The sequence below is a fragment of the Dermacentor variabilis genome, chromosome 7, assembly GCF_050947875.1.
Source record: "Dermacentor variabilis isolate Ectoservices chromosome 7, ASM5094787v1, whole genome shotgun sequence".
Lineage (NCBI taxonomy): Eukaryota > Metazoa > Arthropoda > Arachnida > Ixodida > Ixodidae > Dermacentor > Dermacentor variabilis.
Window position 1 is genome coordinate 88,650,935 of NC_134574.1, and position 22,140 is coordinate 88,673,074.

The 22,140-nt window shown below is 47.2% G+C and overlaps 1 protein-coding gene across 1 annotated transcript in view; it reads left to right on the plus strand.

The window, feature by feature from the left end:
• The window catches only part of Trmt61 (tRNA methyltransferase 61), a 37,140-nt gene extending 15,472 nt beyond the window's left edge, over positions 1–21,668 (plus strand). The window contains exons 3-4 of the mRNA XM_075698787.1: positions 18,976–19,172; positions 20,626–21,668. Coding sequence (XP_075554902.1) covers positions 18,976–19,172; positions 20,626–20,886 — 458 coding nt within the window. The 3' untranslated portion in view covers positions 20,887–21,668. The remainder of the gene's footprint in view (positions 1–18,975; positions 19,173–20,625) is intronic.
• The last annotated feature ends 472 nt before the right edge of the window (positions 21,669–22,140 follow it).

The following is a 22,140-nucleotide window of genomic DNA, read 5'->3' on the forward strand; positions in this document are numbered from 1 at the left end:
GTTCACCGAAAGTAGCCTTCACGGGGCATGGAAAATAAACTCAAACTCTTCGCCGCCTTTCGAATCGCATCGCAAGGCGGAATGGTGCGTTAGCGCATTAGAAAATGACGCTAGAAGCACTGAAAACCGTAGGTGACCGTAGCCAGTTGGCTAAGCGAGGTGAAAATCCCCAAGCACATGTGTAGCAATCCGGCAAGCCCTCGTGCACAAAGGTGGGAAGCAAGCGAGGGGGGGGGGGGGGGGGGGCGTTCTTCTCCAGCGGATGCTGCTTAAGGCCGATCCACACGACGGACCAAGTCTGCGGACCGATCGGTCACGTGATGCGACGTCACGTCCCACCGCGGTCCGGTCCGGCGCAAAGCACATCCACACGCCGGACCGCCATAGCAGACGGCAGAGCAGACCAACCAGCTACGCTCTACACATTCCAGCTCGAGTCCCACAAAGCCGGTAACTGCTCAACGAGGGACACAAAATAAAACATTCCTCGTCACTCCAAGAGGACATGGTGTTTAAAAAGTATATCTGCTGCACGCACGTGTAGGAGGAACGGCGGACATGAAACGACTGGCTTTTGCTGAGCCGAAAACTAGGTTGGATTTGGCTGAAGACACTCTGTTGCCGGACAACATTCGTTGGCTACGCCAAAATCGCTGCGGTTTACATGCGGTCCGCCGCCAGAACTGAAGCGGGAAAAGCCTCGGCGATTTGTTGGACCGCGAATGCCGCGGTCTTGCGCTGGCCAACGGCGGTCCGCGCGAACTGGTGACGGCCTATCACGTGATGCACGGACCGCGGTCCAAAGAGCAATTTCGTCCGTCGCGTGGATCGGCCGTTACGGTGCGGCCGTGCGGCTGCCGTATCTTGAAAGCGATCAACAACGTGGCCAAAGTGCGCGTCCACGCGGGCCTCATCTTCAAGACGATCTGAGATGTTTGCAGAGTGCGCGTAGTGCTGGTAGCTTCGTATGCGCTGTGCTTTCGACGTTTCGTTCGCGTTGAAGCGAGAGATGCAGGAAGGCCAATTCGCTCACTGATGCGGCCGTGATTCCTCACTCCAGCGCTTTGACAGTGAGTTTTCGTGGTGATCGAGCGAGATGTGTTCTTGTTTACGTGTGCGCGCGTAACGCCGTGCTTGTTAATTTAGTTAGTAAGCGAACGTTTGCAAGTCTATACGGCCGACACAACTACTATCCTTACTTCGTATAGCTATCTACCAATTTGCTATCGCAATCGATGCTTCGCCTTTCGGGCGAAATTGTGACTTTTTTTCTCGTCTGATAGCCAGACAACTTCCAGAGGGCAGCCAGTCCACAATCGTCCTGGCTGGTTCTGGTAGTCCGGGGATAGCCAGAACCGTCCAGCCTGATTAAAAACGAAGTTGAAAAACGAACTTGAAAAATTATAGACCGATCAGTTTACGGTCTGTTGCCTACAAAGTATTTACTAAGGTAATCGCAAATAGAATCAGAAACACCTTGGACTTCTGTCAACCAAAGGGCCAGGCAGGATTCCGTAAATGCTGCTCAACAATAGAAGGGCGGGTTAAAAAATTAATCTGCAGAAAACTAATGTTTAACAGTCTCGGAAGAGAACAGCAGTTTACGATAGGTAGCGAAGCACTGCAAGGGGTAAGCGAATACATCTACCTAGGGCAGGTAGTGACCGCGGATCCGGATCATGAGACTGAAATAATAAGAAGAGTAGGAATGGGCTGGGGTGCGTTTGGCAGACATTCTGAGATCAAGAACAGCAGGTTGCCATTACCCCTCAAGAGAAAAGTGTATAACAGCTGTGTCTTACCAGTACTCACGTACGGGGCAGTAACCTGGAGGCTTACGAAAAGGGTTCTACTTAAATTGAGGACGACGCAACGAGCTATGGAAAGAAGAGTGATGGGTGTAACGTTAAGGGATAAGAAAAGAGCAGATTGGGGTGAGGGAACAAACGCGAGTTACTGACATCTTTTTTGAAATCAAGAAAAAGAAATGGGCATGGGCAGGACAGGTAGTGAGGAAGGAAGATAACCGATGGTCATTAAGGGTTACGGACTGGATTCCAAGGGAAGGGAAGCATAGCAGGGGGCGGCAGAAAGTTAGGTGGACGGATTAGATTAAGAAGTTTGCAGGGACGACATGGCCACAATTAGTACATGACCGTGGTTGTTGGAGAAGTATGGGAGAGGCCTTTGCCCTGCAATAGGCGTAACCAGGCTGATGATGACGGTGATTAACAGGTAAGTTGACAATACGTCACGCTTAAATGTAATAGCTATTAATGGTGTCGCCTGAATCGTCTTTCGACGTATTCGCACTGCTTGTGTGATACGAAATCGCCTTTCCATTTTAAATATATATTGCTTTTTTTTAGCTCGGCCTTAAATTTCTTACTGTTACTAATTACCAGCTAATCAGAGCTATAAGTGGCAGTAGTGTGAATAGTGGCGGCACCCTGAGATGCTTGGTGCCACTATATTATGTATTAAACGTTCTTGGGCTGCATAAGCTTTTTCGTAGAAGAAAAAATTTAAATGTATTGCACGTTAATGAATATGTCGGTAACGAACGCTTTACGCCAGCAGATAGTAGGATATGAAATGTCATTGCAGATTTATGTTCTGTTTGTGTACATGATGCGTGAAAAGGAAATGTTGCTACCAGCGTTGTTGCTGGTTTACACATGTCCGGTGATACGGTGTTGCGTAAACGGTAATACGTTTACGGACAAGGTAAAACACCACTGCGGTATTTGCGCCATCGTACAGAGACATTTTATTGACCTTCTTGTAACTACATGGCGGCCCGCTAGCCAGTCGGCAATCACAGCAGCGACTCCCATCGATTGCAAAAGCGACAAGCGAAAACCGTTGACAGCGCAACGTATAAAGAGCTTTCATGTTACGCAGCTAAAGTGACCGCAATAAAGGTTTCGGAATCAATATTCATATATACTTTGAGCAAGAAAGACAAAAAATTTGAGATACGTAACAGACATTACACCAAATGGAACAAGGCTGGTCGGATTTAAGAAATATCCAAGCAAACATTTTCGTGCATACGCGTTTGCTGCTACACTATGTAGATCTATAATAATAGATTGGCGAATGTATCGAAGTATGTTAAGATTCAGATGGAAAGTGCCGTATCGGATACAATAATTGAGGGAGTATCTTGTATCTGTATATCAAACACTTCTTTCCGAAGTATCTTGTATCGTGTCGTGATACAAATGCAAAGTATACTTGCCCAGCCCTGGTTAGCGTAATGGTAACGCTATTTCCCTGAACTGCGCTATTGCGCTAACGTTAAACTAAAGCTGTCTGATATCACCAGCTCGCATATGGGGTGTTGGCATCATTGTGCATAGCGTGTGTAATTAGGAATATGAATAGTTTGTTTATGAGGGGAGGCTTCTTGTTTATGACACTGGGTGCCCGGTAATAAATACTAAAGAAAGAGAGAGAAAAGAAAAGAAAAAGCGTCAATGGCGCTATGGTTAGAGTATGGGAAATCTGTGCTAGAGATCGTTGTTTACTGCACGGTACTGTTCACATTTATTAACGCGAAAGCCTAAGGTGGCTCGTGGGTCGAAAAATCGCATGTCCGGCGTTATGACACCAAAATTCATGCTACCAAAATGCAGAGGGAGTCGAATCCTCGACCTTTGCTGGAAGTCGAATCCTCTTGGAGAAATGGGCGAACCGGCGATATGTCCAAGGTGGATTTCAATTGACACCGTGAAGGTCGATAGCCGAACCCACTCATTACAGTTGGTGGTAATGAACGCGAAGTTGATTGAGGCACAAATAATTAAGCCATAATTATTTAAACCACCCGAAGTCACGACCTTTTGTGTTAATTAAAGTGAAGTTAATTACGAGACAGTTAATTAAAGTAGAGCTAATTAAGGGACTCGAAACCACGACCTTGGGTGGGCGAAAACAAGTAATAGGAAGTAACAATGCATTCGGACGAAAATGTCAATACACATAAGGAATGTCACGTGAGCGCGCAGGTTTTCGCCTTCATGCTCTTTAGCTTACGCTTAAGTGACTAGCAACTTTTTGTCGCTTGTGGTGTGGACAGTATGGCGCAGTAAAAAGAGCGATGTCATACCAACCAGCTTCAGTCGTAGCCTTATTGTTAGAGGCCCTTTGCTCGAGTCCGCCCGTCGACCAATATATATATATATATATATATATATATATATATATATATATATATATATATATATATATATATATATATATATATATATATATTCGCCTGCAGTGTCCAAATAATTGCTATCGCAATAAACTGTAAAGGTAGTGTATTTCGAACGTGAACAGGTGCAAGAGCCCGTGTAAGGCCTCATCGGTTTTTAGCCTTTACTTCTCTTCCTGTATAAGAAATAAGCCGAACTGAACTGAAACAAAAATATTGTTACGAAGAGTTGCGAAGAAATGATTTTATTTACAGGCGATGGATGATCGTCGCGTGATCGTAGTGCAGCTCGGCCTCTCCAACGCTTCGTCCTCTTCGTCTTCCCTTCTTTTCTCTTGTCCGTGCCTTTTGTATCTGTTACATTTCCCCGCAAGCAGACGAAGCCCGTGGGGCGAGTCAGGATGCGCAAGCAGGGTAGAAAGGCTTCAGGCGAGCAATGTGAGTCAGCTGAGTTCTGCTTGATCGCCGACCATTGCACAGTAGGCGAGCTATGACGTAAGTGAGTTCGCTCAGGCGGTCCACAACTACAAATGGGCCTGAATATTTTGACAATAACTTTTGGCACAATCCACGCTTGCGTTGCGGTGTCCAAAGAAGGACCAAGTCACCTTTTTCCAACGATACTTGTACGTGACGGTTGTCGTATCGCTCTTTCGAACGACTTTGCGAGGCCAGAGTACGAAGACGAGCTATTCGACGCGCTTCTTCGGCGAGACACAAAGTCTTCGATACAGAATCGTCACTGTGCAGAACGAACGGTAAGAAAGTGTCCAGAGGGCTTTGCGGTAACCTGGCATAGAGGAGATAAAATGGGCTATAGTTCGTGGTTTCGTGTTTCGCCGTGTTGTATGCGTAAGTGATGAAGGGCAGCACGTCGTCCCAGTTCTTATGATTGGAGGAGACGTACATGGCAAGCATGTTGGTCAGCGTTCTGTTCGTCCTTTCAACGAGGCCATTGGTCTGTGGATGGTACGGCGTGGAATGACGGAACTGGGAAGTGCACAAACGAAGTAGCTCTTCAATGGCATCAGCAGTGAACTGGCGACCACGGTCGCTGATGATGACACGTGGTGGGCCATGACGAAGGACCACGGAACGCAACAGGAAGGCCGCCACGCAAGCGGCGGTGGAAGACGGTATGGCTGCAGTTTCTGCATACCGTGTAAGATGGTCTACGCAGACAATTATCCAACGGTTCTTGTTGCTAGATAACGGGAATGGACCCAAAAGGTCAATGCCTACTTGCTCGAATGGCGTGTTGGGTGGTGTCAATGGCCGAAGGGGGCCCGGGGCTGCGGTGGTCGGTCGCTTGTGACGTTGGCACGTTTCACAACTAGCGACATAGCGCTTGGTTGTTTCGTACATCTTGGGCCAGTAAAAGCGCTCCTGCGTGCGGTGTAGTGTTCGTACGAAACCGAAATGGCCGGATGTCACATCATCATGCATGGCGCGTAGAACGTCGGAGCGAAGGCTCTCCGGGACAACAAGCAGAAAACGCGCTCCATGCCCGGAATAATTAGTTTTGTAGAGTAAGTTATCACGGACGGTAAAGCGACCACTGCCTTGAGAAGTACGGGCGGCAACAAAAAGCGGATCGAGGGTAACATCACTCCGTTGTTCTCGCTGAAAGTCTGCCGCGTCAGGGAACGTAGAAGTAACAGCAGCGAGACAGTCGGCAAAATTCTCAGCATCGCAGTCGGTAGCCGCAAGAGGAATCCGAGAGAGGCAGTCTGCGTCAGCGTGACGACGGCCACTCTTGTACGACACCACAAAGTCGTATTCCTGGAGGCGCAGTGCCCAACGTGCGAGGCGACCAGAGGGATCACGCAAACCGACCAGCCAGCATAAAGAATGATGGTCGGTGATAATCTTGAATGGTCTACCGTAAAGATAACACCGAAACTTCTGTATGGCGAAAACAGCTGCCAGGCATTCCTGTTCCGTAACCGTATAATTCCGTTCAGATTTGCTCAGGCAACGGCTGGCATATGCGACTACATGTTCTGCGCCACTGTGACGTTGTACAAGCACCGCTCCTATCCCAATTCCACTAGCATCAGTGTGAACTTCAGTTGGGCAAGACGGATCGAAGTGACGCAAGAGCGGTGCTGACGTTAGTATAAATTTCAGTTGAGAAAATGATGCGTCACACTCTGGTGTCCAATTGAAGGATGCATTTTGTCGCAAAATACTTGTCAACGGGTAAACGATGTCGGCAAACCTGGGAACAAAACGACGAAAATATGAACATAGGCCAATGAATGAGCGAAGTTCTCGTGCTGATTGTGGTGGCTTGAAGGAGCTCACCGCTTCAATCTTACGAGGATCGGGTCTGACGCCATCCTTGTCAACTAAGTGTCCCAGGACCAGTGTTTGACGTTCGCCAAAGCGGCATTTCTTTGAGTTTAGAACCAGCCCAGCTTTCTCGATGCAGTCGAGAACAAGGCTGAGGCGTTGATTATGTTCTTCAAACGTGCGGCCAAAGATTACAACATCATCGAGGTAACACATGCATATCTCCCACTTCAGGCCACGTAGTACTGTGTCCATGAATCTTTCGAAGGTGGCAGGAGCATTGCAAAGGCCAAAAGGCATAACATTAAATTCGAATAGGCCATCTGGAGTCACGAAAGCGGTCTTTTCCTTGTCGGCAGGGTCCATAGGTATTTGCCAATACCCCGATCGCAAATCAAGTGTTGAGAAGTAAGAAGCAGCGTGTAAGCAATCAATGACGTCATCTATTCGCGGTAGTGGATAGACATCCTTCTTCGTCACTGCGTTTAGATGTCTGTAATCCACGCAGAATCTCCAGGAGCCATCTTTTTTTCTGACCAGGATTACTGGGGCTGCCCAAGGACTAGACGACTCTTGAACGACACCTTTGTCCATCATCTCCTTGACTTGTTGTGCAATAACCTTTCGCTCGGAGGATGACACTCGGTAGGGCTTCTGGCGGATGGGGTGTGCGGAGCCGGTATCTATTCTGTGACGAGCGCGGGACGACGGCAAATGAAGGGGTGCATCTCCATGCGTGAAGTCGAATGCAGCCTCATGCCTGGCAAGGACATGTACCAGTGCTTGCCGTTCCGACGTACCGAGAGCCTTGCTGATCATGCCAAGCATTAGCTCTTCAAAATGGCTATTATCGCAAGGAGAGCAAGCTGTAGAGACGTCCGTAGTTAGGGCCGCCATTGAGTTACATGCGGCTTCATCGAAGAGAGCGATTTTCATACCACGAGGAAGGACAACCGGCGTGGCGGAACAGTTCAGCGCCCACAATGTGGCGACTCCTTTCGTCATGCATACGACAGAGCAGGGCACAAGTATATCTTTTTTAGCACAGTTTATGCGGAGAGGCCTAACTACAATATCAACACAATCAGCGTCAACAGTAGTTGCAGAAACACGAACGGGCGTCAGGCACCACGATGGTGCAATCACTTCATCAAGAACACTGAGTGTGTCTGTGTCCCTGTGTTCGCCACGCGAGCTTTGTTCGGAATCTGTTGATATAATTAACTTATTAAATGATATTTCGCCACAACCACAGTCCACGGAAGCGCCGCACTGTTCAAGAAAATCAATACCAAGAATAACATCGTGCGAACAACGAGCAAGAACAACGAATTCCGACACAAAAACTTGCCCAGCCAACAAAACACTCACAGCACAAACACCAAGGGGATGAAGCCACTCGCCGCCCACTCCACGAAAAGTAATACCGTCGTTCCAAGAAAACATAACTTTGTGGCCTAGACGGTTCTTGAAAGCGAGGCTCATCACAGACACAGTCGCCCCAGTATCAACTAACGCCATGGTCGGTATTCCGTCAATCGAGACATTCACTTTGTTTTTGAGCATCACAACAGGCAGAGGAATTTCTGGCAAAGACCGTCCGGCGACCTCACCTCCATTGGCCGCGGATGCTAGTTTCCCGGCGGCGGTGACGAAGAACGGCGCCGAGGGGACGGAGAGCGACGGGGACGATTATTTGGTGGCGTCAAACTCCGCTCAGAAGTTGGCGAATCGCTGCGTCTGGTCTCGTGTGGGAAGTGGTCCATTGGAAGGGAATCGGTCGTCCGCAAGTCATATGAAGTACGGGTTCTGGGTGGCGATAGCATTGTTGGTGTCCTTCGTGATTGACGGCCTTGGCGACAATACCGTGCTATATGGCCTGTGGCACCGCAGTTGTAGCACACGGGAGGGTCGTGGTGCACAGCATCTTCCTCGAAACGGCTGCTAGGCTGCTGCGGGCGGCGAGAAAGTTCGTTGTCATGTGGATAACGTGTCTCTGCGCCTCGCTGAAATCCGTCATATCGTTCATAAGTCACGTCGTGGTAGTAGGGTCGGTGCCCTTCTTGTCGCGGCCTGACAGAAGTCACAGGACCTCGGGGGTAAAACCGCGGCTGCTCTCGTTGTGGCCGAGCGTCATAAGTAGCGCCTCTGTCGTAGAGACGTAGCTGCTGTCGGGGCGCGAGTTCATAATCCTCGGTGCCCCTCGCCGCAGGATACGGGGCGATGGATGCCACGTTTGACTGGAAATCTGGTGATAAGCGGAAGCTGTGAGTGCCTGAATGTGTCACTTGTGCGTGCAGGCTGAGCTCTTCCCGAACTATTTGTCTGATCGTTGATGCAAGATCGAGGGGCTGGTTGCTGTCCACGCTTGCAACTGTTGTCACATTGGCTAGCCTGCCAAACTTCGGCGTGATGCGCCTCGTTTTCAGCTGCTCGAAAGTACGACAATGCCGAATGATGTCAGTGACGGAAGCCAGGTTGTCCTTTGCGATGAGGAAATTATAGACGTCTTCGGCAATTCCTTTCAGGATGTGCCCGACTTTATCTTCCTCAGACATTCCAGAGTCCACCATCCTACACAGTTTTATTACCGCCTCAATATAGGTCGTGCAGGTTTCGCCTGGCACTTGCGCACGTTGCAGTAGCGTCTGTTCCGCCCTTTTCTTTTTCGTCGCGGAGTCGCCGAATCGCTCTTTGATTTCGGAAACAAATCTTCCCCATGTTGTGAACGTTTCCTCGTTATTGTCGAACCACAGCAACGCAGTATCCGTTAGGAAGAACACGACGTTCGAAAGCTGAGAAGCGCTGTTCCACTTGTTGGCGGCACTCACCCGGTGATAATGGACGAGCCATTCCTCGACGTCTTCGTCCGATCTTCCGGCGAAGGGACGCGCATCTCTCAGTTGCAGAACGGAACTTGTCGGCGCAGCTGTTGGAATGGGCCGTTGTTCGTCTGCGTCGTGGGACATATTCAGCTCCGGTAGATACGGTGGGAGTCCAGCAATGCGACGGCTCCGTCGAAGAATTTCTGGTTCAGCCTCCGTCTTCGGGTGTCGATTACCCCGCACCTCCACCACAACTGTTACGAAGAGTTGCGAAGAAATGATTTTATTTACAGGCGATGGATGATCGTCGCGTGATCGTAGTGCAGCTCGGCCTCTCCAACGCTTCGTCCTCTTCGTCTTCCCTTCTTTTCTCTTGTCCGTGCCTTTTGTATCTGTTACAATATGATACAAATATGCGGCACGTAAGCACACGCTAACATTAGCGCACACACAGATGCACGAAGACCCAAACTACGCGCGCATGCATGCACGCACGAGGAGGAGGAGGAGGAGGAGGAGGAGGAGGAAGAGGAGCACACATTACCGAGGGGCGAAGAATGTCGCCCCGAATTGCGGGGCCGTAACTTAGGTCGCGCTTCCCACGCCACGCGTGTCCGAAAAACGATGAACTTGCAAGGGTCAGGCGAACTTCTTCAACGGGACTCCGCTATGGTACTGGACCGTACAGACGGCTTCGAAACGCATTGAAGGCCGTCCCCCGGCGTGCAACTAATCAGCGCCGGGCGCCGGTCTGTAAATGAGAACGTTCCGCGTTGCCGTTCATCACCGTCGCTGATTGAGCAGCCGCAACGGCGTTCCACTCGCCTCGCCTCTGCTGGCGAAAGAACGCTTGGCGCACGGAGCTACATAGTACTCTTCACGAACTCGCGGTTTCGGCGCGCCATTGGCGCTTTTCTTTTGGGAACGTCAGTGATAAAAAAAAAAAAAAGAGATAGAGAAAAAAAGCTGGCGTGCAGGGGGAAAAAAAAAAAAGGGTTGCCCGTTTCGGTTTGTGCACGGTTCTGGCTCGGCTGCTCTTGGCTTTGCCATCTCGCATTAATTGCTCCCTGGCGCTGGAACGAACAGCCGTGGCAGGATGAACGAGCCGCTCGTCGACAGTGCTGTCCGTTACTGTGCTACCTCCCCGATTGGCAGCTGGGGTCAGCCTTCCAGTCCGCTCTCGCTCTCTTCCTCGTTTATTCACCACCAACAGTCTGGCTTCTCCAAGGAAGTGTAATCGACTGGTATAATTGAAATAGATAACCAGCAGCGTGCGGTCTCTGCGGTGCTGTTTCTGCCTGATCCGCATTTTATAGGATTGTTCTTTTTACAACAGCTTCTGCGCATGTGTAGTGCGCAAGGGAGATATAACCGGTGGTCTATTGTAGCCGAGGGATGGGTGTCAGAGGAAGGGAAGCGCAGTCGAGGACGGCAGAGAACATGGGCGGTGCGATGAGGTTAGGAAGTTTTGCAAGCTTAGGACGGAGCCGGCTTGCACGGGACGGGTAGTGGGAAGGAGGGGGGGGGGGGTCGTTCGCCGAAGGAGGCCTTCGCCCCGCAGTTGACATGTATTAGGGTGATGAGAACGATGGCTTTAGCAGTCTTGTGTTTCGCGCATTTTAATTATTTCTGTAAAAAAATTATGCGCTCAATAAAAGGTAGCTCTCCAAATTCAATAGCCTTAGGCCTTAGGTCCGTGCTTCGTGCGAAGGAACCGTGCGCGCGCACCGTGGGGAAGTGAGCGGCCGCGGCTTTACGCATCGGCTTCACAGTGAGTCAGCATTTTTGGCGATGGCGCACGGTTGAGAGCGCTGCAATACCACAGCGCACGAACGCAGTCACATGGTTTTGTTTTATATTTCGCGAGCTTTCTTTAATCGGAGAAAAAAAAATCGCCACGCAGCATGTACGTTGCCACAAAAAATTGGATCGGTCGTTTATGAACCTCATCTACAACGCAAGGCAACGCACTTGACCCTAAAGTGAATATTAAAAAAATGCATTGTTCATCTTAGTTAATTAACCAATTAACCGGAATGTAAAAAAAAATATTGTAAGGAGCGCCACATGACGGCGTACCATGTGCCGTTGGTTTCATTCAGCTGAGGCTAACCACGTTTTTAAAACCCTTGGTTCATGTTACATGAAACACCCTGCATAAGTCTACATCTTATATTTACGAGGTTTTTGAATAATTGCAAATCGCAAATTAGTGGTACGTTTCAGCCGGTAGCGCCTGTGTGTGTCACGTCTTCCTTTCGTCCTTGTCTTTTCACGCGCTATAAGCCTCACGATGACATACGAACAAGCCCAAATCACTTCATTACGTTTCATAGCGGTGTACAGTACATCAATTTTGTCTTCCATGAATGTGTCAATAGGTGCGGTCTACACAAGTGTCATAAAAGTCTGTTCTTGTTGTATACGTTAAGAGTTGTATGCAAACCTGATTCGTCAATTAAAAACAAGCTTAGTTTGCGATTTTGGATCCGGTCGAACCCGGCTGCTGCCTTTCCTCGTTCCTGGGAGTGGCAGGCCTCGCATTTAGTGCCGTATTCTATTCCACTGTAAATCGGTGAAATTCAGGGATTCCGTGACTGTGCCGTTGTACTGCTCAGTACGAGGCTTTGATTTCCAGCCATGGGTCATATTTCGCCGGAGCTGGAATGCGCTCCGTGCTACGTGCTTTTGGGTGCACGTACTAAACAACCACAAGCGGCCAAAAGTAAGCTGGCCATTCTCTCCAGAACGGTTGGTGCACGCGTCACTGTGACACAGAGGGTGTACGAGAGACTTTAAATGCGTACGCAGATATGTGTCGTAGTTTTTCAGCGCGCGCCCACCTCTGTCTACCCATTCTTTCCTCGACAACCACCGTGCATCGACACCGTCCGCGTATTATGTCCGTGCGCCGTCCACTGACACTGCGGATCCGCCAAATTTGGTGTTTGCATTTCGGCATACAGCCTGCGAACGGTGTAGTGCGTGAGGGTAAACATATATCGCGAGATCACGCTTTGCGTTGGTTGAAGATAAGGACAATTTGTACACATCGAAATTAATTCTAAAACATTTAATGAAGCTCTTGCGTCGCAGGAGATTCGCTTCGTCCAACGCGTGCGTTGGATCTGCAATTTTCTTTTTGTCTGGTTACGGATTACCAACTAACCCGGCCACGCACCTTCAGCGCTTTCTAGTTCTTCGGGATCTGTTAATTGATTCTGAAAGCCCACGAATGGCTTTGGGAGTTTACTAAACCGTATACGATATTAGTTAACTCGAGATGGCGTCGCTTGGTTCGGGTGGTATCATACGAATCTGGCGGAGCGCATATCATTTAGAAGCTGTCACAAACGAGGAAAAGGTCCGCAGGAGTACAGGTGCAGCACCGTAGATTAGAGTCACTGGCTTTTCTATTGACTCTAGCGTAGATAACCACACCCATCGCGCCCCGGAGCCGGCGTTGCGCTGTCGTCTCTCTTCGATAGAGCATGCATGCAGCGTTCGCCGCGCCCTACAATCACGACGCGGTGGCGACGTCTGCGCCACCTCGCGCGAACTGGCTCGCACAGTTTCGTCGGAGTTTGTGGCAGTTTTCTTGGGGTGGCTGTTGCATACGATGTTATAGAAAGGTGAGAGCTTAGGAAAAAAAAAAAGAGAAAGAGGCAGGAGATTCATGCGCGGAGCTCAGCTTCTCGAAACAACGTGGGCGTCTATGTAAGACGTCGTAGTAGAGGGCTGCGGCTTAATTCTTGACCTCCCGGGTTTCTTTAACGCACACCGGAATCTATGCACAGCATGATTTTGTACTTTTGGCCCCCTATCGAAATGCCTTACATTGCGTTAAATGTCTCTTACATTCCATTATAAAGGAGCCACAGGCTGAACTTGTCAACATTCGAGGAGCTTTTAGTGTGTCACTACGACCTGAAAGCCAGGAAAGACATTGAGATCACTGATGTCACACTGACGTACTGGCGCTGCGTTCTCGGCGCGAAAGAAGAAGAAATGGAAGTTCGGCTTTCGTTTTGTGTTCTAGTAAATCAACGTCTTCTAGCGAGGTTGACGAACACAAGAGTTCCGAATAAAGACTTCATCAGTCTTAACTGATCTAGCGTTTCCCTTTAGTGTGCCTTTATGCCGGACACCTTAATCAGTCAGCTTGACGTCTTGCTCCGCTGGCGCGTCACCGTGTGCGGGCAGCTGCTTCGCCCCCCCCCCCCCCCCCCGGCTGGGGGCAGATTGAGACCTCGTCCAGCCGGGTGTGTGCGAGAGGCACGGGAACTCGTTTGCCGCTCGAGTGGACACACGCCCGCCTCGTTCATCACGCTCGACTTAATTTTTTTTTTCGTTTTTATCTCGCGCCTTCTGGGCGACACGATCTTTCACGACCATTCCCTCCGGCGCCGCGCGGACCACTGGCCGCTATTGCACCCCCGTCGCGCGCTCTGTCTCGGTGGTCACTCAGCGCTGACCTCCCCGAATTGCCTGGGCCAGTTCGAGGGATATTAAGCGCGACATATATATTTTTTCAGCTACCTCCCAGGCAAAAGTTTTGTTGCTTTGCGCCGGTAAGCGAATTAGTGCGACGAGAAAAGTGGAGAGTAAAAATTGACGTTGAAGGTTGGGATGAGGCAGCAAGGCTAAAATCCGTGCTGCATGTATGGATGTATTCTTAAAGGCTAACTAAAAAACTTCGGGGCGATCGAATTCGAAGAGCTGGTGCAGCTGACATTTTCATCCGAAGGTCCGGCGGGCTCACGAATCAGCTGAGCGTCTGCTCTTCACCGCTTTCGTTTGCCCGATGGGCGAGACCGGCATGACTTGCACGCTTTCCCCCGCTGATGTGCCTCTCGTGACGTCACACGAAGACGTTCGCTCGGCTACTATACGTCAAATTTCGGTTTCGTTTTTGCGCTTTTATGCTTATTCAACGTTATTTTCATATTTGCGGAACAATGCTGCTATCAGAGGCGTGACGGGGGGGGGGGGGGGGGCAAGGGTGCGGGGGAGGTCCGGGAAACCTAAATATTCCTTTAGCTTGAGATGGTCGAGAAAATCGCCGAGTTGCCCGAGTCGGCGCTCTGAAAGATGTCGGAGCTGGCTTCCTGGGTCTTACGTCATAGCGATGGCCACCAGGTGCACGCGTCGTCTGCTTTGGTACTGTTTAAGGCTGGCAATAAGATCCGTGCAATTACCAACCCTGCGGCTTCGGCAAAATTCTTTATATACGGCTAACTTAGACCAAATTCAGCCAAAATGAGCTTTCGTTGTACTTTAAAACAATACAGCGCGAAAAGCAAGGATACGAAAAATCAGCGCGTGTGCTGTATAGTTTTATTCGACCCCGAGTGGATTTTCACGATGTTTTGTCCTTAAGCGTGGCAAGAAGCGTTGACGTCATGCCAAAGCCAACCGAGTGAGGGAAAAAAAAAGGAGAAGGAGCTGCGGTGGAAAGGAAAAAGACGCGCAATGCGTTTGGCAACAAAAATAACGAAGCGGAGCGGACGTCGTGCTCTGCTCACTCAGATCTGCGCTGGAGCCAGGGCATCGTTCCACTTTGCTTCCTTAAGTTTCGTGTCGTAAGCAAAGACCCGAGCGTCTCTGCTGTGAAGCCGTGCGCATGCAGTTTTCTGGCTGTGAACGGAGGGCAAAACTCCGTCCAAGGAGCTTCAGCAAAGCTCTAAACCTTGCCACCGCTTTCAAATGAGCTCGCACGCACGCACAATTAGTGTATATACACGCGCTATAATATATATATATATATATATATATATATATATATATATATATATATATATATATATATATATATAATGAACGAGAAGAAGAGAAACCGAGGGCCCGATATTTATTTTTCATATCATAAGAAGCCAACAAGGACAAGGACAGCAAAACGGAAATTACATGTATTTATTTTGTAAATTAGGACGAGAAATTAAGGGAAATAAATGTGGATCAGCAAACAACTGTGGCCAGTTGTTTTTTCAACCACTTTCATTCTCTTTAATTTATAATTTTTCAAATTCAAATAATAGGCACATTTAATTTCCCCAGTGCTGTGCGTCCCTTGGTGTCTTCTTATGGGACTAATAAAAATCAGGCCCTCGGTTTCCTTTATTCTCGTTCATTACATAACGAGGCCTGGAATCTGGCAGTAATCATGCCTTAAGGTAGAATGTGAGAGTTTATTAACCAGTTGCCTTCACCGAAAAAGATCACGTACGCGTGACGCTTGTGACAGAAAGGAATGCTCCACATCTGCCTCAAGGCCGTGAAGTATGGAGCTGACTAACATTCCCAAGGTTTAGTTCTAGTCGACAAACATAAATCGTGAATCGGAAAGTGGTGCCGCGGCAGCTCAATTGGTAAGGGCATTGCACGCGTCATGCGAAGACGTGGGTTCATGCCCCATGTGCAGCCAGGTGTTTAGTTTTTTTTTTCATCCACTTTCATTTCCATTAATTTATCCTTCGTCCCTTGGCCTATTTGTGTGTTGGCGTCTTACACACACACACACACACACACACACACACACACACACACACACACACACACACACACACACACACACACACACACACACACACACACACACACACACACACACACACACACACACACACACACACACACACACACACACACACATATATATATATGTATATATATATATATATATGTGTGTGTGTGTGTGTGTGTGTGTGTGTGTGTGTGTGTGTGCGTGCGTGTGTGTACTCGACTTTGTCTAACCGAGCTAAAAGGCATAGGCTGAAATTTTTGTACTTGTTACGTGATGCCTTCAAGTTCAAGCCCACAATAATTAACTAAAACTCTTGCCGACTAACGCGCCACAAACATAAATTTGCCTTAGAAGATTTTTTTTTTCACTAATAACGTGTTTCGCTTTTCCTTTTTCCCACAAATAGTGCGAGAGTGGAGTTCCTGAGATTAATATATTGTTGCTCAACCCATGTTACAATTTTTTACTGAACCCGTGGAAAAAACAATTGAGCATCGGTATAAATTCTGTAATAAAAAGAACAGTTAACACAGTAACTTACAGCACTTATTTAGAATCAGCCGTTATAGAAAACTTCAGTGTGCTTGGAGTGTTACTGATCCATGAGCTTTTTCACTTCAGGGTACTTACAGGCTATTATTACAAAAGTAACTGCAACACTGCAGTGAACAAGGACGTCACACTGCGGAAAACAGAGCGCTATGTTACACGGCGTGTTTTTATGCACTGTTTTAAAAATACGTGAGCTTCTACATACCAGACGTGCTTGACGAGCTTGATGATAGCCTTTGCTGTATTAATTTTTTAAAAGAAAATCATGAAGACTATTAGAAACTGGCATGCCTGAAATGTAGTTTGTATATAAATTACCTGAACGTTTTCCTTACGTGAGAAAATTTGATCATTGTTTTCAGTGGCATTTGGTTGGTTGTTTTGTAAGTAAGTAAGTAAGTAAGTAAGTAAGTAAGTAAGTAAGTAAGTAAGTAAGTAAGTAAGTGAGTAAAGTAATTAAGTAATTAAGTAAGTAAGTAAGTAAATAAGTAAATAAGTAAATAAGTAAGTAAGTAAGTGAGTGAGTGAGTGAGTGAGTAAGTAAGTAAGTAAGTAAGTAAGTAAGTAAGTAAGTAAGTAAGTAAGTAAGTAAAAGTAAGTAAGTAAGTAAAGTAAGTAAAGTAAGTAAAGTAAAAGTAAGTAAAGAAGTAAAAGTAAGTAAGTAAAAGTAAGTAAGTAAGTAAGTAAGTAAGTAAGAGGTAGGTAGGTAAGTAAAAGTAAAGTACACAACATCTTTATTTTTGGCCCGGAAAACAACTGCTTTTGTTTTGCTCACACTAATTTGCAATGCATTTTTTTGTTTCTATTTGTCTAGGTGTTTGAGCATGCAGTTTGCTGAATCTATTAGATCATTGGCATTTTCGCCGGATAAGAATATGCTCGTATCATCTGCGTATATGATAAATTTTGCGAGGGGAAATACGTTGACGATGTCATTGATATAAAGATTGAAGAGAATTGGACCGAGTATACTTCCTTGCGGAGCACCGCAGCGGACAGGGAGAGTTTGTGAAATGAAGCCATTTACACTTACAGCTTGTCGGCGATATTTTAGATACGATTTGACTATGGATGCTGCTTGCCCGCGATAACCGTATCGTTGAAGCTTCCGGAGAATTAATTCATGATTTATATGGTCAAACGCCTTTGTAAAATCAATGAAAATACCCAAGACTATACTGTTCTGTTCAAATTGTTTTAGTATATATTCGTTCTGCTCTAAGAGTGCGAATTCTGTTGAAAAGTGCTTTCTAAACCCATATTGTGATTTGGTGAGTATATGATGTTTGGATTCAAATTCTGTAAATTGTTTGTGAAGAGCTTTTTCTAATACCTTTGAGAATATTGGAAGTATTGATATTGGGCGGTAATTGCCTAACTGGTTCCTATCTCCCTTGAAAAGTACAGAACACCGGGCAACTTGCATTCCATGAGGAAATATAGCATTTGCAATACAGAGATTAATGATGTGAGTGATGTAGGGCAAAATATAGCGTTGAAAATTGAGCTGTGAAAATTGTCATTATTTCAACTTCAGTCACAGGTTTAAGATATATCGTTTTGTCCAACAGTGGGACGTCATTTAAGTCGTTATCCACGTCTCTGTCACAAGTTCATTCACAATGTTCATTCAGTTGGTGTTGAGTCAGTTGTTTGCTTTCAGTTGCGTTTTGTTCAAATGCATTTTTCTGCATGCTTGCGCAACATATAGTGCACAAAACATCCTTTCTCTCTATAAATGGGAACCGTGTGCTGACTCCACCAACTGCCTGATCTGCCAAACAAGCACATTGTGCTTAGGTGCATGGATCAGCACATTGTATGTATGTATGTATGTATGTATGTATGTATGTATGTATGTATGTATGTATGTATGTATGTATGTATGTATGTATGTATGTATGTATGTATGTATGTATGTATGTATGTATGTATGTATGTATGTATGTATGTATGTATGTATGTATCTATGTATGTATGTATGTATGTATGTATCCAGATTAATAAATGTGTATCGTATTGTGCTGTATATATCTTGTTTTCCTTTGCTAATTGGTTAGGTTAGGATTTCCTATTGTGCGCATATTGCATCGCTAGCATCACGGGTATCTTTATTGATTTATTGATGTATTTATTTCCAGCTCTGTAATAATCTCAGTGAGAGATTGTCGGTATTTAATAATAAGAATGAATAATGTATATGCAGATTGCACATATGTATTAAATGTTGCTGCATTTCGCCAAAGAGTCCACGCGCATTCTAACCTCAGTTGAAAGTTAACTCTCCTTCCTGTCTGTATAACTGCTTCACAATATACGCCCTTGGAAGAAGAATAATAGAAACCAACTAGCCCAGTCGGCCTCCCTCACACGCTTAACTTTCTCTTCGGGTAACGAGCATAGTACCAGATGATTAATGAATATAGAGTTGTGAAAAAACCAAATTACTTTATCAAATTAATATGGTCGAGTGTTTCTCTCTGTAGCGTCCTTTGCAGGCAGTCTTAGCACTCTGGTGACAAGTGTCTGAACCCACCTGTCGTGATCGTGCCACTTTCCGCCTGTCTTTCCCGCAGGGGGGCGCCTCTGCTCCTTCTCGCCGTGCGTGGAACAAGTGCAGCGCACGTGCGAGGCGTTGCGTGCCCGCGGCTTCGTGGACGTGGTCACGTGGGAGTGCCTCGAGCGTCCCTACGAGATAAAACAAGTGGTCATGGCCGACATACGCGACGCGCCCGGGACACCAGTGGGTCGACAGGCAGCGAAGAAGGGAGAGGTGCGTCTACATGTGTTTCATTCCGGTGACTGCTAAAGTGCCTTACGAAGGAGCATCAGAAAGGGATACAGGTTAGGTTGGAATAATAAGTTATGCTCCTGGAACAACAGACAAGTTCACTCTTATGGTGACATCATTGACTTTTCCAGTGTCTATTTTAGTTTACCATAACTTTAAGATGGGGCTGAAAAATGCGGTCCTGGTAGCCATGAGCGCGTCTCCGCTATGTTCCTGTAATAAATTTTTCTCTGTCTCGCTAGAGACATAAAATAACCAAAGGCAAAAATCTGATCAAAGATCGAGCGCGCTTCATATGTGCCATCCAGTGTTTGGACTCATCCTTGTAACATCGTTATCATCGATGCCGGCCTTCACGTGCCCACAGCGTGTAATCCATTCGTATGGTCAAGTCCTACTTACATGCTGTATATGAAAGCAGTATTGTTTCGACTTTTCTTGGTGTGAAATAGGCAAAAGTAAATTTATTGCGCTTGCGTCACAGCTGGAACATTAAAGAAAGGAGCAAATAATAGAACACAGTCGCACGTTTCAGCAAGAACATCGAAAATTTTGCACCCAGCTTCATAATGTGCTGATAGTGATGTAGTTGTCTCTTACGACCTGAGTGGTGATACCACAGGAGAGTGTAGTCTCTTGTGTTTAACATTGCCGTAGTTCTTGAGATTATCTTACCGATATGCCCAGAACCAGCTGCGCGCGACGTGTGACCCTGCGCTCAGCCAAAGCATCAAGAACTAAAAGCATCCAGTACATTTGCGACTATGTTGTACCAATCGGTTATCGTAAAGATGGCGCCCTTATAATCTGTGTTAAGGTATCTTTGAATCCTTTCTCTCTTTTTTTTTTGCATAGAGAACAGACTTGCTATTCATGAGCAACGCGAACGTATTTTAGTAGAGCTTAGCCTTTTAAGATGTCACCCATTCGCTGTGCTTTTCTCTTTTATGAGTCCAGTGCTGCTTGTGAAACGTTAGTGGCGATATGTATAGCTTTGGCAAGAGCCCCATCTTTGCATTTGCCGGCATGCCTTTACAAGGCTGGATTCACGTGTAGGTAACAACCACCTGCACCTACCACGGAAGCCCGTGGCTATTGCGTTGTGCAGCAGAGCTCAAGGCTGCATGTTCAATCCCAGCCGCAGTGATGGCACTTCGATGGGACTGAAATGCAAAAAAATGTGCATGTACTTAGATTTAAGTGCGCGTTAGGCAACCGCATGGGCTCAAAGTCGACCCGTAGTCTCCCCTTATGGCGTCCGTTTTAATCAAATTGTGGTTTTCGCACCTAAGACACCAGAATTTAATTTAATTTACCGAGCGCTTCCTTCTATTATCCTGTAGTAACAGTAAATCCTATGACCTCTTTTGATGTAACGGTCGCACAAGGGCAAGTTAAAACCCTTTATTGAAACGTGACATCTATTCTTTCCCAGCGGGCAACAGCCGAGATACTCACAACTGCGGAGGGAGAACCAATGGCCGGTGCGGAGAACCCGTCTGAAACTCTGGACGCAGCTGAAGCCGCTTCTGAAGGAGAACCCAAGGCTACTGCAGAAAGGAAAAGAGGGAAGAAGCGTCGTGGTCACACTGAAGATGCGGCTGCCAAAGGCTTCTGTTTCCATGCGGCCATACCTTCTTTGCAGGTTCCAGGCCACACGGGATACCTGACCTTTGCGACTCTACTGGCCTCTTAGCAATCGTACATTCAAGATAGGAGAGACAAGTGGCTAGCATCCCCCTTACGTTTTGTTTCGTCATACCTTTGCGAAATAAAATGAAATGGCTCATTAAACGTGTTGTTAGGGACGTGCTACGCCATCATGCTGTCAACAGCATACAAAGACGTAACCCGCCTCATTGAACTACACTGCGGGAACTACGCCCCATGCAAGAGCACGTTCAGTTGCTGAGCGCACTTTGGTCTGATGAAAGATTGCTGGTGATCGGTGTTCACAAAGGCATTATAAGCGCCTGTGTGCAATGCACCGGATGTTGCTGCACGCGCAGCCATGCACATTGTGTGCATACCGATGGGTGACAGGCTCTGAGGAGCTTGTAGAGGACAGCATGGGTGCTGGCGACCTGGAGTATGACACGGAAGCGTCATCCTAGGATCCAGAAGCAGTACAAAGGAGTCCAGTGCCATCTGGAAATCGTGACTACTATAAGGTCGTCCAAGGCACGCTGTTTGACTGGCTGAAGGACAAAGTCGTCATGCTTTCATTTAGAAAGACAAATCAATGTGCCCTTGCAATTGGCAAGGCTTTATTTGATTCCCCCCTGAAAACTGATATGGTGTCGTATACCATGTTGTGTTAGTGTAACACTGTCATGAGTTACTTTTATTGAAACATCGAAGTTAAACAATAATAAAAATGAAATAAACTCGCTACAGTCGAACCCACGTATAGCGATACCGGTTGTAACAATATGTCGGTTATAACAATAAAAAGCTGCTGCGCACCATCAACTTTCGTATGTTTTCTATGAAGAAATAACCCGCTTACTAGAATTTCCCCATGCCGCATTATCGGTTACAACGATGAAGTCTGGCTGCTGGGTATTCGTGCCGAAAGGTAATGGAATGCGAAATCCTTGAAAAGAAAAAGAAGTGAAATGCGAGCCGCTGCACGATCGCGCGCCAGCCTAACTACCGCTGCGCGAATCTCTGCCGTTGCCCTTCCACCCCTCCGAACAGGATTGGGTTGCGCCCATAGCTCTGCGCCGCGCCACCCTCCGAAACACGAACGGACCGCCCCAACTGCGTTGACAACGCTGCCGGCACTGCTCCCAAATTGCTCGCTGGGCCTATGACTGCGCCCTCATTCTGCGCAATTATGCTAAAGGATGAAGTCGCTCGTGCTTGTCTTTATTCGTTGCGTCGAAGTCGTTCCTGGCGACGTAGTTTCTCAGCCTCGTTTGACTCGCCGCCGAAACGGAACATGGCT